This window comes from Rhipicephalus microplus, chromosome 8, assembly GCF_043290135.1.
Source record: "Rhipicephalus microplus isolate Deutch F79 chromosome 8, USDA_Rmic, whole genome shotgun sequence".
NCBI lineage: Eukaryota > Metazoa > Arthropoda > Arachnida > Ixodida > Ixodidae > Rhipicephalus > Rhipicephalus microplus.
Genome location: NC_134707.1, coordinates 93621330 through 93640607, shown reverse-complemented (window position 1 = coordinate 93640607; position 19278 = coordinate 93621330). Strand labels below are relative to the sequence as shown.

The 19278-nt window shown below is 43.6% G+C and overlaps 1 protein-coding gene across 1 annotated transcript in view; it reads right to left on the bottom strand.

The window, feature by feature from the left end:
• The window catches only part of LOC142761790 (uncharacterized), a 48501-nt gene extending 30532 nt beyond the window's left edge, over positions 1–17969 (bottom strand). The window contains exons 1-2 of the mRNA XM_075870685.1: positions 17934–17969; positions 16032–16174 (exon numbers count right to left, since the gene is read on the bottom strand). Coding sequence (XP_075726800.1) covers positions 16032–16171 — 140 coding nt within the window. The 5' untranslated portion in view covers positions 16172–16174; positions 17934–17969. The remainder of the gene's footprint in view (positions 1–16031; positions 16175–17933) is intronic.
• Between the last annotated feature and the right edge of the window lie 1309 nt (positions 17970–19278).

Here is a 19278-nt window from a genome sequence, read left to right as displayed (position 1 = left end):
TGTTTGAAGTGCAAAGCGTCAGATAACTTTTCAGAAAAACAAAATACCTGCACTTCTCTATAAAAAATGCGAAACACAATACAAATTTCTGACACATCATAAAATTGAAGGTAAATTATATCGAAATTAAATAATGATATTTAAACATAGTCGCTTCTAGGTACAAATGTGACAACACTTCATACCAGGAGTGCATCACTAAAAACTTAGAAATATGGTAGCTTAGATATCGCTTTACATTAAACAAAACGAAAGCACCACTCCACTTAAAAAGAGTGGTTTTATAATCTGTAGAGGCGTTGGTTAACAAGGAATAGCATTACTGTCGGTGATGACATAACTGTTTTTCTGGTAAGTGCAGCAGGAGCAATGCGCAAAACAAAAATGTTGTTGCTCCTCCCACGGGAGTGCACAGCAAATGTGGGCGAGGAAACCAACCTCCTCATCTCCGGCATCTTTGGCAACGTTGCGGTGTACTCCTACCGATCGCTCACGTCACCTAATGATGCTAAATATGGGAGCATTGTTCATGTACCTGATCTTAAAGTTAAAATTCAGCAGAGTCAACGTAACTCAAGAATCGATGTTATTAGAAGCATGATGCTGAAGATAAAGTGACTCTGTTACATTTGTTATTGAGCTACACGTTACAAAATTGAGCTAAAATTTACAGATCCCACGTAGAGTGGAAATTGATGATATCAGAAGCATGAATGAGGAAGGTTGATAGGTCACTCTAAAAATGGGCGCAATGCTATGAAGCGAACGCAAAATATGCCAGACATGACAAGCATGTCATGATTATCCTGTTTGGACGTGAAATTTACCTTTGTCATCCGCTAGCATCTAGTAATACCGAATTGGGAATATTTAAAGCTAGCGAAATGGCCACGAGCGCATCATGAGCATGGTACGTAGTTATGTTGTTACATGACACGCATCTCATGATTATTATGTTTGCACCAGTCACATACCTTTGTTATCTAATCACGTCCCATAATACAATATCTGTATATGTGAAGCTGGTGGAACAGCCACGAGCGCATCATGAGCGTGGCATGTAGTCATGTTTGAGATGATACGCATCTCTTGACTACCATGTTTGCACCAGTCACATGCCTTCGTGATTCTTTCATGTCACGTAATATCACATTTGGTAATACCACTTGCCGGGCAGTCCAGATGTTTGTGGGATGCATTTTCTGCAGCATCAGTAAGAAATTCTGTGAAAGTACTGCACAGCTTGATCTACGTCAAACCCACCTATGTCAGTCCAACTTAAACGAGTAGTGGTCTGAAACTGTTCTCAGTTAGGTTTATTTGTAAGCCATTTGGTAACACCTGGAGCACTTTCATATGATGTTGGTGCACTCAAAACTACAAGCAAATGGTCACTTCTATATGGATTGTTTATAATTTTTCATTTCAGTAGGGGTAGAAGTGAAGGAGATACAGTACTGAGGCCTATAGACTCTTAAGGTTTGTTGGTGAGGCTATAATACGTTGGTTCTTTCTTATTCAACAGACATGCATTAGAAGAGAACAAAAACTGTTCAATTAAGCCACTTCGCGCATCAGAGTGAGTACCAACCCGCAGACTGCTATGTGCGTCCAGGTCCCCAAAAACTAAGTAGGGTTCTGGCAATTCATCTATTAGGGACAGGAAGTCATGTTCTTCAAGGCGGTACTGAGGAGGTATTTAAAGAGAGCTGATGGTGGGAGGATTGTTCAAAAGAAATGCTCAAACAGCCACTGCCTCAAGGGATGTTTGTAGTGGTAAATGAGTATATGCTACGCCTTGACTAACTATAATACGACACCACCGAATAACGTCGCAGCATCGTCCCGGTACTTTCTGATTACAGCATTTTTGATTAGAAAATTGGTGGTATTGGATTTTAAGTGTGTTGTACACGCAGCGCTTTTGGTGAGTGCTTGTGTAAAATTTCTTGGACATCGTCAAGGTTTTTGAAAAGGCCCCTGACATTAGATTGTATAATTTCTGTGTTCATTATGAAAGTATTGCACTGCTGTGTGTACGAATAGGAAGTGACTGTTTAGACAGCGAGTGGCAATTCAAATAACAGGAACGTTGTCGGCCCCCTTTATCTGCTTTTTTTTTTTACTTTGGGCACTCGAACGAGCCGCGCCAAGTTTTCGACACCAAGGGTACCACCGCGTCAAAAGCTTCCTTGGAGGCACTGTAGGCCCGCAAGTGCGAGCTGGTCATTGGCCTCGCTTGGTGAAGTGAGGCCTTCAGATCTGAGGACCCTGGTGTCTCCGGTCTTTGTTCGCTAGTAGGCGGAGTAGGCTCAACTACTGCCGCCACTGGAGTAGGCGCCACACCCAACGGCTCACTCTGCGCAGGCCGAAGGAGTAAGTGGGGAGGGCTGGTGCGACGCTGCCCTCTTTCGCCCCGTATCAGCATATGTTGTTGGGTCATGGAATAATGAAACCCTTCTTCTTGTTTTTTGAATGTATATCCTGCTACACCTTCATTGTGATGATGTATTTTTTTCCACAAGTAACATGACTGAATATGCGGCAAGATTTCCATCACAGTTGACGCAGTGCACTAGTTCTTTGCCAACTCCAGACTGCGCACAATTTGTCGGCCACGACAGCTTTGCGAGCCATGGCAACATCTTTAAAATATGAAGCATTGTCTGGAATTCGGTATGTATGTTCACACACGGAGCTTTGTGTACCAAGTTGCAACTGTCTCAGGAAAAATGCTGTAACGAAAGGTAATCAGTATATCTTTTTGGAATATTTTTGCGATCTCACTTCATTCTCATCCTCTGCATGTTGATTACGTTTTCTTCTTGTCAGCCGTCAAGAAGTTCAACGTCTGTCAAGTGAACTAGGTCTTCCTTCGACACTACTCCTTAGACAGTGTTCATCGAACGATGTGCTGATTCGATGTTGTGGGCGTCGCCGAAATTCTTGAAGCTGGGTAGTTTTCATAATGTTTCTTGTCTCGAACTTCAATGAGGAGGTCTCCACTGGCCATTTTCTGTGCTTTGTAACTTGTTCCAAGCGTGTCTATTAGACATCTTGAAACTGAGAACAGAGAGAGCTTTATGACTGATTTTGCTGGTGTGCTACTATGAATGACATGATAGCGTGGGAGGTTGTTTTTGTTTGGTTGGAGAAGCTGCGAGCTTGCTTCAGTGTGCACGCTCTTCATTGAATGATGAAAAAAGAGTTGGAAGTTTTTAGTCATAAAATATAGATTGTGTTCGGTAGCGGTGGCAGCCACCCACCACCGAGCCAAACGAGGGGACGCTGCAAGACAAATAAATGGCTTGGAAATGCCAGCTGTCCACCGCTACTGTAACCTAATGTGGCGCATCCCAAGGTGGAGTGAACACACGAGGTTAACCCTTCCCGCCATGAAGAATCGGAAGTAAACACAAGAGAGAAGCAGACAGGACGGATAAAAAGTGAGAGATAAAGACGATGTAGGGAGAGGGAGATGGGAAAAGGCGTTGGCCTATTTCCACAGGGGGGGGGGGTCAGCTTAGGGGTGCCGTCCACGTGAAGCCGGGGCAAAAGGGTCGTGTTGCCTTTGCTTGGAGCTTTAAAGGTTCGATCACCCTACGTCGGCTCAACGCCCAAGATCCGCTTTTCCCTGGACACGGCAAAGCCGCACATGGCTAGGCGTGGGAGAGAAAATTTCGGTCTGGCTATCTCTCTCTCTGTCTGTTTGTACATTTGTCTGTTTGTCCAACCTAACGATACCTCAAACGGCACCAAACGGCCAATCCCATCCGAAGCGCTCACCAATATTGCTCAAGGTTTAGCGTTCATAGTTGTGCGATCGTCAATCAAAAAGCAATTATTGCGCATATCTGAGGTGCCACAACAACGCCTCGATGTTTTCTATGTCTGCCTTTATACTAGAAAAGGCTCACGCATGTAACTATAAGGAATGCAGCATTTATTTGCGCTGCGCTGACAGTGCAACGCAATGGTCAAAAAGGCGTTTCCAACGCTTTGCTACGACGTCACATTGGTGGCACCTACTCGTTGCTTTGCGTTCTACAGCTTGTCACCTCCGAGACTAGCGCGCATCTTTCTCCGCGGGCTGCACGACTTCGTTTTCGAAGATAACTGCCAGATGGCACTTGTGTCTAATGTGCCTAGATGCGCTCGTTCGCCTCCACCACACGCTAGAGTCACTCTAACACAGCGCCTGCAGAATACTATTCACCGATTTTCTTGTGCAGAACATAAAACAAACGTTTTGTTCGCTTCAGAGTTTGCAGTCTGCCATGCGTAGGATGAGCCATGACCAACTGGTACAAGAAATAAGACATTGCCATCATGAAGCTCTAGCACGAGGGCATGATATTATATATCAATGGCTGCCTGGACATATCGGTATTACCGGAAATCAATTAGCCGATGATGCAGCCCGCTCAGCCCATGAAGAAACCCGTGTAGTCCCGATTCCTCTATCAAGGAATGATGCAGCAAGACAACTTTACCTGCTGGCTCGAGACCTCACACGCACGTTCTGGTCGTCTACCAGCTTCCAAAGGTGTCAATTTTATGAACTGGATCCTTCGCTCAAGCTAAAGCTACCATCACAACTTTCCCGCTCCGATGCGTCACTGTTATGCCGCCTTTGGTTGGGTGTTGCATTCACAAAGGTGTACTCCTTTCGCATTGGTATGGCAGACACTCCTACATGCGACTACTGCGGAGCTGAAGAGACCATCGAACACGTCCTGTGCAGCTGCGCTTGCTACGACACACAGCGATGCCAGCTACGGATGGTTTTGACTCGACTTGACCCCAGACCATTTTGTGTGCAGAAGATACTAGGACCTTGGGCATCTGCCTCAGTTGCGCAGAAAGCAACTAAAGCACTGCTACTTTACCTTAAGTCAACACACCTAAGCGACCGCCTGTAGACTGTGTGTGCTCCCCGAGTGTGCTCGTGATTGTGTGTACCTTCTGATATTTCTGCAACCTCTTTTCTCCCCTTTATCCCTTCCCCAGTGCAGGGTAGCAAACCGGATGTGCGTCTGGTTAACCTTCCTGCCTTTCCTTGCATCTTTATCTCTCTCTCTCTCTGTTCACTCTCTTCAGACGCAAGGCTATCGTCTTTCGACAGCATTTACAGTGTAACATGTAAATTCGGGCCAATTTTTTGAAGTGCAAAGCATCAGATAACTTTTCAGAAAAAGAAATTTCTGTTTATTGTGTTTCGCATCTCTATAAGAGATGCGAAACACAATACAAATGTATGACACATCATAAACTTGAAGGTAAAATATATCGAAATTAAATTAATAATATTTAAACATAGTCGCTTCTAGGTACAAATAGGAAAACACTTCATACGAGGAGTGCATCACTAAAACTTAGAAATATGGTAGCTTAAATATCACTTTACACTAAACAAAACGAAAGCACCACTCCACTTAAAAAGAGTGGTTTTATAATCTGTAGCGGCGTTGGTTAACAAGGAATAGCATTACTGTTGGTGATGACATAACTGTTTTTTGGTAAGTGCAGCAGGAGCAATACGCAAAACAAAAATGTTGTTGCTCCTCTCACGGGAGTGCACAGCAAATGTGGGCGTGGAAACCAACCTCGTCATCTCCGGCATCTTTGGCAACGTTGCGGTCTACTCCTACCGATAGCTCACGTCACACAAAGATGCTAATTGTGGGAGTATTGTTCATGTACCTGATCCTAAAGTTAAAGTTCAGCAGAGTCGACGTAACTTAAAAATTGATGTTATTAGAAGCATGATGCTGAAGATAAAATGACTCTGTTACATTTGTTATTCAGCTACACGTTACAAAATCGAGCTAAAGTTGACAGAACCCAGGTACAGTGGAAATTGATGATATCAGAAGCGTGAAGGAGGAAGGTTGACAGGTCGCTCTAAAAATGGGCGCAATGCTACGAAGCGAACGCGAAATATGCCAGACATGACACGCATGTCATGATTATTCTGTTTGGACGTGAAATATACCTTTGTCATCCGCTAGCATTTAGTAATACCGAATTTGGAATACTTGAAGCTAGCGAAATGGCCACGAGCGCATCATGAGCATGGTACGTAGTTATGTTGTTACATGACACGCATCTCATGATTATTATGTTTGCACCAGTCACATACCTTTGTTATCTATTCACGTCCCATTATATCAAATCTGTATATGTGAAGCTGGCGGAACAGCCACGAGCGCATCATGAGCATGGCATGTAGTCATGTTTGAGATGATACGGATCTCTTGACTACCATGTTTGCACCAGTCACATGCCTTCGTGATCCTTTCATGTCACGTAATACCACATTTGGTATATGTTAAGCTAGCAACCGCGAGTGCATAATGAGCGTGGCATATAGCCTCACTCTAACATGAAAAGCATCTCATGAATATCAGGTTTGCATCCCTCATATACCTTCGTCATGCACACACGTCCCGTAATATTTGGTATATGCGAAGCTAGCGAAACGACCGCGAGCGCACCATGAATGTGGTGTGTAGTCATGACACACATAACATACTTGTCATGATTTCCGCGTTAGGGTCTGTCACTTGTGTTCATCAAGGGTCATGTCATACCATACCAGTTTTTCAACATGCCATGTAAACGAAACCGCCGCAATAGAAGCAGGATCGTGAAATGTAAATCATGACGTTTAGGAAATACATGTCATGATAATCATGTTATGGCTAGTCATGATCCTCATACAGTCATGTTATGCCACACCAAGTTTGGTATCGATGCCATTAACGAAACAGTTAGGAGAGCTAAAAGACGTTGACAACTAGATAGATAGATAGATAGATAGATAGATAGATAGATAGATAGATAGATAGATAGATAGATAGATAGATAGATAGATAGATACGCTCTAAGTCGCCGAAGTTCGCTAAGAAATGCTTCGCATTTAATATCACATGAGCGACACGTTACGCCTTGAAGATAAATTTGTATAAATTATTGGAAGTTTGCTCGAGTGGCCTCTGGTGAGACAGCAAAGTTAATAAGTGTAAACCGAATAGATGCGCGTCAACTCAATATCGCAAAGTCGGACTTCGTGTTAGAGCATTTTCCTCTGAACTCTAAGACGCCATTCGGCTAGTTCAAACAATGTTTCGTGGCCAAGGCATTCATGCCATTAGGTGACGTCCTCTTATCCATCCATGTGTCCCGCCATTCGTACCCAGACATGATATGCACGAGCAATTGCGTCACTGGTTTCACTTGAATAATTTGGGTGTCCTCAGGTGAATTTCGCTCAGCATGGTGTCATTGCTGATCTGGCAAACATGATAATATTGACAGTAGCAACGAACAAATATTCACAAATATGTGCAATGCTTTATGTAGCGAAAAAAATTGGCAAATCTCACGTACAGTGGGAATTGATAATATGCTAAGCACGAATGTGAAAGGGTAATATGCCACGTTGAAATCAACACAATGTTACGAGGTTGAGGTAAATGATGCCGTACATGACTTCGTGTCATGACTATCAAGTTTGGATGTGTCTTTTACCTTCGTCATCTATACACGTCCTGTTATGCCAAATTTAGTATATGCAGAGCTAGCGAAACAGCCGCAAGCACGCTATGAGTGTGGTATGTTGTCATGTTCTTACATGACACGCTTGTCAGAATTATCCAGTTCGCACCAGTCATGCACTTTCTTCATCCATCGACGTCACGTAATACAAAATTTGGTACATGTGGAGCAAGCCAAACGGCCGCAAGCGCATCATGAAGGGCCTAATATACTCCGATGTAGCATTAACGTGCACGCATGCTGGGCACAGCAACGCTACGCTAGCAAAACAAGAGCACTCTATAATCTGACGCCAGGCGCGGCTGGCATCCGTCTGCGCAGCCCGACGGCAATGGGCGCAAAATGTGACATGCTGTTTTTCACGCCGATGCGTTGCCCAGACAACATTGCGTCTCCCTCTTTTCATGACGGAGGGACGCCAGACGCGATGAAACGCGCATGCAGCAACGCAGCGCGGCGCGCGCCTGCGAGCATATGGCAGGGGCGCCTGGCGTTGCAACACCGACGGGACGCGACGAAATGAACGCCGGCGAGCACGTGCACCACGTCACGTCAAAATGTATTGGCGCCTTGACTGGGGCATGTAGTCATGTTCTCACATGACACGCATTTCACGATTATCATCTTTGCACCAGTCACATACCTTCGTCATCCATTGACGTCACGTATATAAAATTTGGTATACGTGAAGCTAGCGAAACGGCCACTGGCGGATCATGAGCGTGGCACGTAGTCATGTTATTACATGACACGCATCTCACGATTATCATGTTTGCACCAGTCACATACCTTTGTCATCCATTCAGTACCGTAATACCCAATATGTGACGCTAGCGAAACGGCCGCGAGCGCTTCAGAAGCGTGGCAAGTAATCATGTTACATGACATGCATGTCATGAATCTAATGTTATGGTCTGTCGCTTGTGTTCGCCATGCAATCTTGTCATGCCATACCAGTTTTCCAACATGCCATATGAACAAAACCACCACGAAAGCTGCAGGACCATGAAATGAAAATCATGACATTCATGTCATTTATGTCATGATTTTCATGTTATGACTAAACAAATTTGTTCTTCATACAGTCTTGTTATGCCACGACAAGTTTGGCAACGATATCATTATCGAAACACCCTGGAGAGCAAAAAGTCATAGGCAGCTAGATAGATAGATAGATAGATAGATAGATAGATAGATAGATAGATAGATAGATAGATAGATAGATAGATAGATAGATAGATAGATAGATACGCTCTAAGTCGCTGAAGTTCGCTAAGAAATGCTTCGCATTTATTAGTGAATGTGGTTTCAGTGGAAACTAGGTCGCGTTTTTCACAGGAGAAAAGCAGGCGTGCCATTGTTTCTTAGGAGGAGCTTCCATTTGCTACTTTGCCAGGCTTCTCGTTGCAACAGTGGAGACAGTCGCACGTTTACGGAGAGGTACAAAGATGATTCCACGTGAAGCAGTTCTGAGGAAGGCCCGAACAATGTGGACTCCCCAGATACCAAAAATATGCCGATTGCTATACATCGAAATAAGAAAAAAAAGGCATAGTCAGTGAAATATCCGCAGGCTCACGCCAACACAATTTCAAATTTATTAATTGTCCTTCAATAATGTTTGTTCTCTTGCGTAGTAAGGTGTGCTGGCGCGCCTTGGAAAGCCCAGATTATGCTTCAACGTTTGTTCTAGATTGATTGCTTGAACAATGTGATTTGATGCTAATGGAGAAGGAAGCACGTCCATACCACAACGTTGTATGAGTGAAGGATGAACTTCAAAGTTCAGACACTTTAACCTAATGCATTATTTTTGGCTAGAACGTTCGCACATATTATTGTAGGATTAAACTGGTGATTGAAGAGCCTTCTTCTGTGAATTCAGTATATAGGCATTGCCACCACACGCATTGCTGTTTTCCCACAGTTGCAAAAAAACGGAGTACATTATCCCATTAACATGAACAAGGTCTACATTTATTCTGAGCGTGATCTTCAGCTTTTGAGCATTAAAGGTATACAATAAGAAAAAATTTAAAATTCATACGGTGCCTAGACCCGAGTTAAGTAACGCAGGATTGCAGACTGCAAAGTAGAGTCGGTGTAAAGCCGCCAATTTCTGCATTAGTATTGGTTTCATGGGTAGTCAGTGAAGCTTCACTAGTGGTCAAATCATGCTTTACTCCAGCGTAATCGTCACACTAGCAAGCGGACATTCAAATAACCAATCTGTTCATACTGTAGTGAGAAGTGGCATACTGTGGCGTATGCCAGCCGCACATTAACGAAGACAGAAAGAAACTTCTCTTTCAGATAAAAGGAATGTTTAGCCGTCATTTGAACTCTCGTCAAATTTTGTACATATGTATACCTATATGGTCGTCTTTTTGACGACCACTACGCCCTTTTCTGGCTGTCCTCGTTAAAAAAACCATCAGGCTGCCTCAAAGAAAGGGCGCTTCGCTTACAGGAGCATGACAACTCCGTTGTCTACAGATCAGACAAGAAGCACGCTGACGTTGATGCACTTTCCCGATTGCCGATACCTTTCGATGTGGTTTCCACATCAATGTCCTTAGCATCTCTGTTGCCCACCGACGCAGCCAAAATGGCTGTCGAGCAGCGCAAGGCTCCCACCTTTTCAGCTCTACTCAACTCACTCGAGGATCCAACCCTTTCACTTTCTCGTACGCTTTGTCGCCAAGCCGCTACCATTTTCGTGCCCAACAGTGTCCTTTATTGACGAAACTATTCACCCGTTGGTCTCCAGTTGCTACTCGTAATTCCCGGACACATGCGTTTTAAAATGTGTGAACAATTTCCTGCTGCTCCTCATAACGTTCATGCCAGTGTTCTCAAAACGAATACTTGACTACGGCAAGGCTTCTACTGGCCTAGAATGTATTCCTCCACCGTCAGTGCATTCGTGCCTGCATGTAACGCCAGCGACGAAAAGTTCGCCAGCGGCCTTCTGCCAAATCGCAAAGTTTGCCTCGTCCAGCTGGTTCTTTGGATCGCGTTGGCATAGACGTATATGGCCCGCTTGCCTGCAGCTCTTCCGGTGACCAACCGATATGCCGTTGTAGGAGTCGGTCATCCGACGCGTTGCGCCGACACTGCTGCACTTCTGGCCGCTACAGCACACAAAGTCCATGCATTCTTCATTTTGCGGACCTTTGTTCTTCGGCGCTGAGAAGCACGGGAGCTGCTTAGCGACTGAGGACGCGTGTTCCTTTCCTAATTAATACAATACCTCGTCTCTGCATGCAGAATCGTCTATCGCAAGTCAACAGCCCACCATCTGCAAACTAACGGCTTGTCGGAGAGGTTCAACCACACTCTCGGCGACATGTTGCCTATGTATTATGTCCGAACATAACAACTGGGACACTGTTTTGCCATCCGTAACATACGCTTACAACGCAGCCATACAAGCTACCACTGGCTTTTCACCGTTATTTTCGCAGTACGGCAGAGAACTGTCTTGCATTATGGATACATTGCTTCTGAACCGACGCGACACTTTCGAGTGCACGACGGTGTCTGAAGCGGCCGAATACGGGGAGGAGTGCAGGCAGCTTCCACGTACACTCATGAGCAACGCCCATGGTCGTGAAAAGCTCCGAGATGACAGTGACGTTGCTGCAAACATTTCGTGACGAGTTCACTCGCCTGGTTGTCCGTCCCACCACAGTTCTGGACTTTCAACGAAGCTTGTTCCCCCTTATGACGGCCCCTACCAAATTAATGACCGCACGTCCTCTCTCAACTACTTCTTTGGACGCTATCCCGCAACCCGAGCCATTGCAGTCGTGAAACGGTGCATTTTTTTCTTTATTGCCTTCTTGACTACAGGTCAAGCTAATATGACAATCAGTATCACACGTGTTTCATGCGTGATAACGCGTAAAACAAAGATATTACATCTTCAACACAGTTGGTAGTCTTATACACATCTCGCACTTTTATAACAGCTTACACGAAACACTCATTAAAGGATAGAACTCTCACATCACAGTGTCTGTACGATAGCATACTACGCCAAACCGAATGAAGACCAAGTAAAAATATAACATCCAAATTTTGCACAGAACTATCGCAAGGCAAAACGAATTCCATATGAAGTAAGAGGTAAATCTTTCTTTAAAGTCCTCTGTAAAATGTCCCAAAAGAAACTAGCGTTCTTACAATCAATAAACACATGTTCAATGGTCTCAGGTTTGTTACACAGGAGACAGCTGCTTCCCCATGGTACATACATCCCTCTCTCTTCAAGTCACGTTTTTACTGGCAAGGTTCCCGAATGAAGTTTAAAAAAGAAGGTTTTCACATTTGGTGGTATACACATGTTTTTCACTCGCTTTAGTACGTCATGAACATATGATTTTTCATACCTTGAACGGTACAGGGGCACAGAAAAAACATTCTGTATTAGGCCTTTCTTAAGGTCTTTCTTTTCACATTAGCTAGGTAATCTATCGAAAACCTCGCCCTTAAGAAACGATATGAGAACACAACTTCGCGCAAGAACGGTGACAAGGTGTGTCGTTCTCGCCTGTCTGAAGATACGTACTCAGCTAGCATGAAGAGTATATTGTGTGAAACCATGTCGAAAGCCTTGGCTAGATCAATTTGCAACATAGCTACTTTTAGAAGCGCCGCGTCACAATACTCCGAAATGCTCCTGGCAACATGAATATTCGTGAATATGCTCCTACGCTTGATGCCGCAAGTCTGATGTGACCCGACCAACTTGTATATAACTCCTTGCAACCTCCTAGCCAGAACTTTCATAAACAACTTATAATCTACGTTTGTTAGCGTGATTGGCCTGTATCCTGTCACTTTGCGTAAAACATGTTGCTCTTTCCCTTTAGGAATCAGCACGGAGTGTGCTCGATTAAACGATGGAGGCAGAGTTTCGCGATCTAAAGACTCTGAAAAAACCTCATGCAATGCGGCGGCCATATCCTCCTTGAACGCCTTGTAAAAGGCGGCATTAATGCCATCTGGACCAGGTGATTTGCCCATGCCAAGATCATCGATAGCCTTCTCAATTTCCCCTATACTAATAGACATTTCTAAATAATTTGTGTCCTCAGCATTGAGTGTCGGCATTTCTATCAAGAACTCATCTACAAAACCCGGCTCCTTTGGTTCGCGATAAGCAAACAAGTCCTGATAATAATTTTCAAAAGCTTTCATAATATCTTTATGTTCTTTCAATATTTTACCATTCCATTCTATCTCTAGTAGGTCGTGAGCTCGCGCATATGCCTTTTCATCTGACAAGGCTCGCTTTGTCGGGGCTTCACCCACGAGGAATCTCTCAGCTCTTGCTCGTATAAATGCGCCTTTATATTTATCTTATTCAAGATATTCAGTTTTGTTTTTGACAACCTGCAGTTGATGTGTGAATGAGCCCGGGTTTTCTGCTTCAATATTCACCAAATCATTTAGCTCTGCCCGTAGCTCACGTTCCTGTTTCCGAGATTGATACTGCATGTAGCAACCACACTCTATTGCGTTCATTTTTATCCTTTGCTTAAATAAGTCCCATCTTTCCGCGGCACTCTTTTCTGCGTTTTTGAAAAAATTCTCGATTTCCTCCTTTGTCTTATCTACAAACCTTTCGTGCGTAATTATCTTAGTATTCAGTTTCCATGTTTCCCATACAACCTTCTTTTTGCACTTTCTACCTATCTCAAACGAAACTAAGCAATAATCACTAAAGGAAACAGCATAAACGTCATAGTTCTGACATAAAGGTACTATCTCAGAACAAACATATGCTCGATCTAGTCGTTCGTGACTCGAACCTTGAAAATGTGTGAAGTGTTGGCGACTACCACCCATCGCAAACAGAGCTACGTCATGTAAAAAGTACTTATTAAGGCTGTCTCTAAGCAAACCAACGCTTTCATCACCTAATTTAGCAGTATACGTGCAATCTTCTTGGGTCAAAACACAATTGAAGTCACCCAACAGAATCACGCATTTCTGACATTCTAAGTACGCTTGCATTTCCCGAAAAAACAAACATCTGTCTCTCGAATTTGTAGGTGCGTATACACAGATAACTCTGAATTTAGTGTTCCCGTAACAAAAGTCACACAAAACAAAACGCCCATATAGGCAACTTTTGACCTCTTCCACTACAATACCAAGAGAGTTCTTGACAAAAATAATACATCCGGCTGATGGTCCCGCTGCATAGCTCACACACGCATTGTACCGCAATAAAAATCCTGCTACCAAGCTCTCGGTCGCGTCCTCAGTACTAACTTTAGTCTCCTGGACCGCGAGCAAGTCAAGGTCTTTTTCTTGCATCAAGCGTTTCAACTGGTACTGTTTGCGACGCGTTCCTAGACCACGTACATACAGCGTACCAATGCGTAAAGGCGCAGTTACGCTAGCCATGTTGATGACAAAGATGAAAACTACAATGATGCGCTTACCGTGTCTCGTATACCGTGCAGTGGGAAAACCGGGGTCTTACGCGTCTCGATCCTGTCCCTGAACCAAGTCGTGAAACGGTGCATGTTAGCCGGCTCAAGGTTCATTATCAGCCTTTATTTCTACCCAGGCCTTAGTCGCCTCGATGGCTGCTGTTCACTCCCGGGGGCTTTTGTAGGGAAGAACAGGAAGGCCAGTAACGTATGCTGTTGGACTAGTTAGTGTATAGCTCTGTAAAACATCGTAGGCGTAAACTTAAAAAAAAACAAAAAAATACATAGAAAAGCGCACACTCACAACTTACTTTTATTAAACCGTAGCTCTGAAACCATCAGGCATGCATGCAAGCACACAAAAAGCTCCAAAAACTATCATCGCAACCTATCATATAAAAAAACTAATTATCAAATTCATACAAAGGAGGGACACTGACAATGTTCACCAAGATACTTACTATACATAGCCTTTGCCGATTCCCGTGTCACTTTGTCTTTGCTTCTTCGTAAAATTCTCGTGCTGTTAGCGACGTTTCACGCGAGCACTTGTTGCAATGACAGAGGACGAGAAAGTGGACGAATTCTTTGTGGCTGCGGCTATGCACGAAATCTGCGTTTCTGTCAGATTGGCGATACTGCAACTGGAAATTATTACTACGTTTCCAATGAAATGTCTCACGACAATACCTTTAGCGCTGAAACAAAGAGCACCGGGCACAGGGCAGAGAAAGAACAGAGGAGAGCACAAAACTAACAACCGAATGTATCCGTCGGTCGTTGTTTCTCCATCCTCTCTTCCGCGATAATTACTTCCGCCTTAATCATGTACCGCTTGCGCTCTCTCCTGTTCTTCATAACATCAAAGAAGCTGGGTAATATAAAGATAGTGAGAGCTTATTTATTGAATGAAATTCGATATCAGAAACAAAATTAACATATCTAAGCGTGAGAGTAACTGAAACAATATCAGTAATATGAAACTCAGTAATCTTAAAGTACTGGTTTCACTTGTTTCTATAGGCATAGGCGAACCAATTTTACAAAATAACTGTCACGTGGTTGTGTTGGTTTATACTTTAATGATGACCAACACTAAGGAGAACTCATACTTAATATGAAAAATGGACCAGGTGCTACTGGTACCTCTTATACACAAAACAAGTATAATTCATCCTTAAAGGGACACTAAAGTCTAATAACAATTAGGGTCAGAGGGAAAGCTCACTGTATGACAACATCTAAATCGACAATATACGCCGAATGCCTTCACCTGCAGTATCACAGAAAGTAAGATTGCTTGTGTTAGTCAAATGTCCATTTGTTATCTGATTCTGAGGTTGCTTCTTCAAGAAAACGTGAAAATGGTGTTTCTTTCATGTTTGTTCTTCTCTCATTTTGAGAGTATGTACAGTTTAGATCTCTTCTTAGTTTGTTTTGCGATCATGTGGGTGATCTTGGAATTATAGGAGAGCATTGTTTTCCAAGTCAAACTTTGCGTGTCGACATACCACGTTCTTCTCAAGTGTTCTTTCCCTGTAGCACATTGCCATAATACGTATTGCAGGCTGGAGAATCCCGTGTTACTGAGAAGACTCAGCAGTTTTGACGAAATTATTCTGCTAGAAAGCGAAATTACGTGACCTCATTGATTGTAGGGCCAAACACAAGAGTAGGCTTCACAAGTGCCGGTGGGAATAGCGACAGGATTTTTCGGGCAAAGTTCATGGCGCTGATACGACACGCTTTGGGTCCTTCAGCTTTATTTTCGTGTATTTTTTACAATGTTACAATCAAAATTCTGGTCAGAGTCTTGCATTTTATTTATGGATGCCAGTGCACATACTATCAACCAGAGACTTCTCTACTGGAAAAGTGCAATGCTTATCCAAATAGAAACGGTGAACATTATAAGACTTCTGTTTTTCTTGAATGTTTGCACTGGATAAGTATAGCACTGAAGTGTATTGAAATACTTCGTAAGAAATGAGGATTAGCATGAATGTAGCTGTGTTGACTCACCAGGCATCACGGTATCTGATTCCTATGTCCTGAGAAAAGGTTCTGGCAGTAGCATTCAACTCTGTTCTCATTGCTGCTTTGCACAATATTCCAGATGTGTTCATCGTAGTCAAGTTTAGGTAAATGACACCAGTATTCATGAACTGAAGAAAACGACAAGACAACAAGAAATGTATTTCTTAGCGATATCATCAATGCATGGCGAAAAGGCGTCTACGCATACAATATCGACTAAATGGTTGGTTTTATCTTTGGGCAAGTTGTCACCTCAAAATTTGACAGCTTTGATGACCGTTAGAGCCTGCTAAAATGCACTCACTCAAATAAAATCCGACAAATCAGCATTTTCTAAGAGATATACTCAATCCTAAAAACTCTGCATTCTCTTTTGGTGACGTGACTTTTCTTAATCCGTAATTAACTTTACACCCTTAAAAGGGGTTCGTCATGTCTAAAACAAACACCCTTATGCCATTTTAAACTGGCGTTTTCACGTATGAAAACTTACGCAACAGGGTATTTCCAGTGGCCAAAACGCTCTTGTAAATAAAAAAAATGTGAGTGAATATATCTACTAGTTAGGAATGGTAAAGTAATCGTTTTCATTTCAATTATAACCTTGCCATGAAATGCTATATTTGTGCGCGAAGTAGTTTATAGGAAAGTGGTGCAAGCAGGAAAAAGAAGCGGTGCGCTAAGCAATACATCCTACTGTTGCAGAATGAAACGCAAAGAAAGCAATTGTTCATAAAAGCGTAGAAGCACTCTAGGCGTTTTGCTGTTGTCTTCTTTATTCTTGCTAGATTGTCTTTGACACACAGACTTCCATTTGAGCAGATTGGTTGAAACGAAGCCTATAACCTGGGCGCATCCTAAACATGGCACCTGCCAGCCTGGGTGGGTTCGAAAAGCCAGGTGGCTCGAGTGCGCAAGCGCACCTCATCATTTTAGTGGATCCTGTGTACTCGCAAAGCATGCCGTCTGGCTTTATTACCATACACAAGTTGACAAATACGGCCGCAATTCTCTATTTCGTGTAGTTATCCTCTAAATTTACAGACAACTCTCATATATTTTCACTGTTATGCTATGAATGGTAGCAGTTTTATAAGCAAAATATATGAACATTAAAGTGAGAGTGCTTGACTGCAACGCATGCAACACGGAGTTTACGCTTACACGAAGCAGTTCGGTGCTGATAATAATTTATGCAGACGGGAAAAGTTCATGCCAAGCTTTTAAGTATAGCTTCATATGTCTTCTCACTGGTAATTCATGGGAAACCACCGCTTACTACTGGTTACTCACTTCTTCGCAAAGAAGGCTTAGTTGAACCATATGTGTGCAGTAACAGCGTGGACACTTTCGCATTGCTTTTTGATTTTTCGAAGTTCTGGTTTTTGCCACAACACGGCACTGCATATTTAATGACCTACACATTATCTAAGACGTATTCAGCCTTTAGAACACAAACATAGTGCCATTAGGGTTCATAGGATAAATAGTAGAAGGAGCACATAAACCCAAAAATGTAGGTCATACTTGTTTCACCTCGAAGCAGCCATATGCGATGAAATTTGACAACTTTGGATGTAGAATTCGATGTGCGCTTGTGGTGAATACGCCCACAGCTTTTGCATCTGCATTTCTTGACTTTCATAGAGAAATCGCATTGCACCTAACACCTTCCTGCCAAACTTGGTGTATTTCAGATACAGTTGAATGCTCAGGTGTCACTACAAATAGGTGCCTTAAAACACGCTCCAATTGGAAGCCTACCGTTGTGGCATTCAGTACGAACTTGGTGACCTGTTCCTCGGCAGTGTCCACCACTTTAGTAACATTGGCACAATTTTTTCACGTTATTAGGCATAATTGGGCCAGTTCGTTTTCATGTCTTACCTTCCATGGGCCTGTCCTCTTCTGTGGAGCACTTGTTTTCTGCAAAACAAAGAAATAATTCAGCTCTACGGCGACCCGCTAAACTTCTAAAAGTGATTTATCCGAAAAACAATTCACTGGCCAACCTAGGTCGTTTCGCTAGCTTCACATATGCCAAAGTTGGTATCACGTGATGCCATGAAGGACGAAGATATGGACTTGAGCGAACATGATCATGAGATGTGTGTCATGTGGGAACATGACTACATGCCACAGTGAAGGCGCCAATACATTTAGACTCGACGCGGTGCGCGCACTCGCCGGCGTACATTTCGTCCTTTCACGCCAGCGTTGCCACGCCAGGCGCCGGTCCTGCCTTATAATCAGATGTACCCGCCGCGCTGCGTTGCTTTGACGCATGCGTGTTTTGAGCGCGTCCGGCGTCCCTCCGTCACGAAAAGAGGGAGACGTAGTGTTGTCTGGATAACGCCTAAGCTCAAAATGCAGCTTGTCGCATTTCGCGCCGGTTACCGTCGAGCTGCGCCGACGGACGCTGGTCGCGACTGGCGTCACCCTATACAGTGCATGCTCACGTTTTGCTAACATAGCGTCACTGTGCCCAACGTGCGCGCGTGTCAACGATACATTGCAGTGTATGGGCCCTTCATTATGTGCTCGCGGCCGTCTTGCTAGCTCCACATAAACGAAATTTTGGGTTACGTGACATCAATAAATGACGAGATATATGACTGGTAAAAACATGATAATCCTGGCGCGCGTGTGACGTAAGAACATGACAACATACCCCGCTCATAGCGTGCTCACGGCCATTTCACCAGCTTCACATATACTAAATTTGGTATCACGTGACATGAATAGATGACCAAGGTAAACGAAATATCCAAACACAATAATCATGACACAGAAGTCATGTACGGCCTCATTTACTTCCAACTCGTAACATTGTGCTAATCCACCTCGTAACGCTGTGCTGACATTTGTCATTCGTGCTTCGCATATGATCAATTCCCACGGTACGTGAGACCTGGCAATTTTTTTTAGCGGAACATGACTGAATGGCGTTACGTTATTTTACTTCGAGCGCCAAGAGCATCCAAAGGCTAAACGGCGTGCTCAGGGGCATATGAGTTATTGGTAGTATTTGACGGGTTAAACGAGCTCCTAGGCCGCGTCTGAGGCTGAGTGACAACGATCGAGCAGCAATTCTATGAAGCCTGGCTGGCTTGCAATGGCTTCACTTGCTTTTCTTAGCTTACATCGTGCAACGCCTTCGTGTGAATTCTTCTTCTTCCGTGTTGTGCCTCGTCGGGGGATTTGTCAGGAAGTTGTGAGGGCGAATCTGATT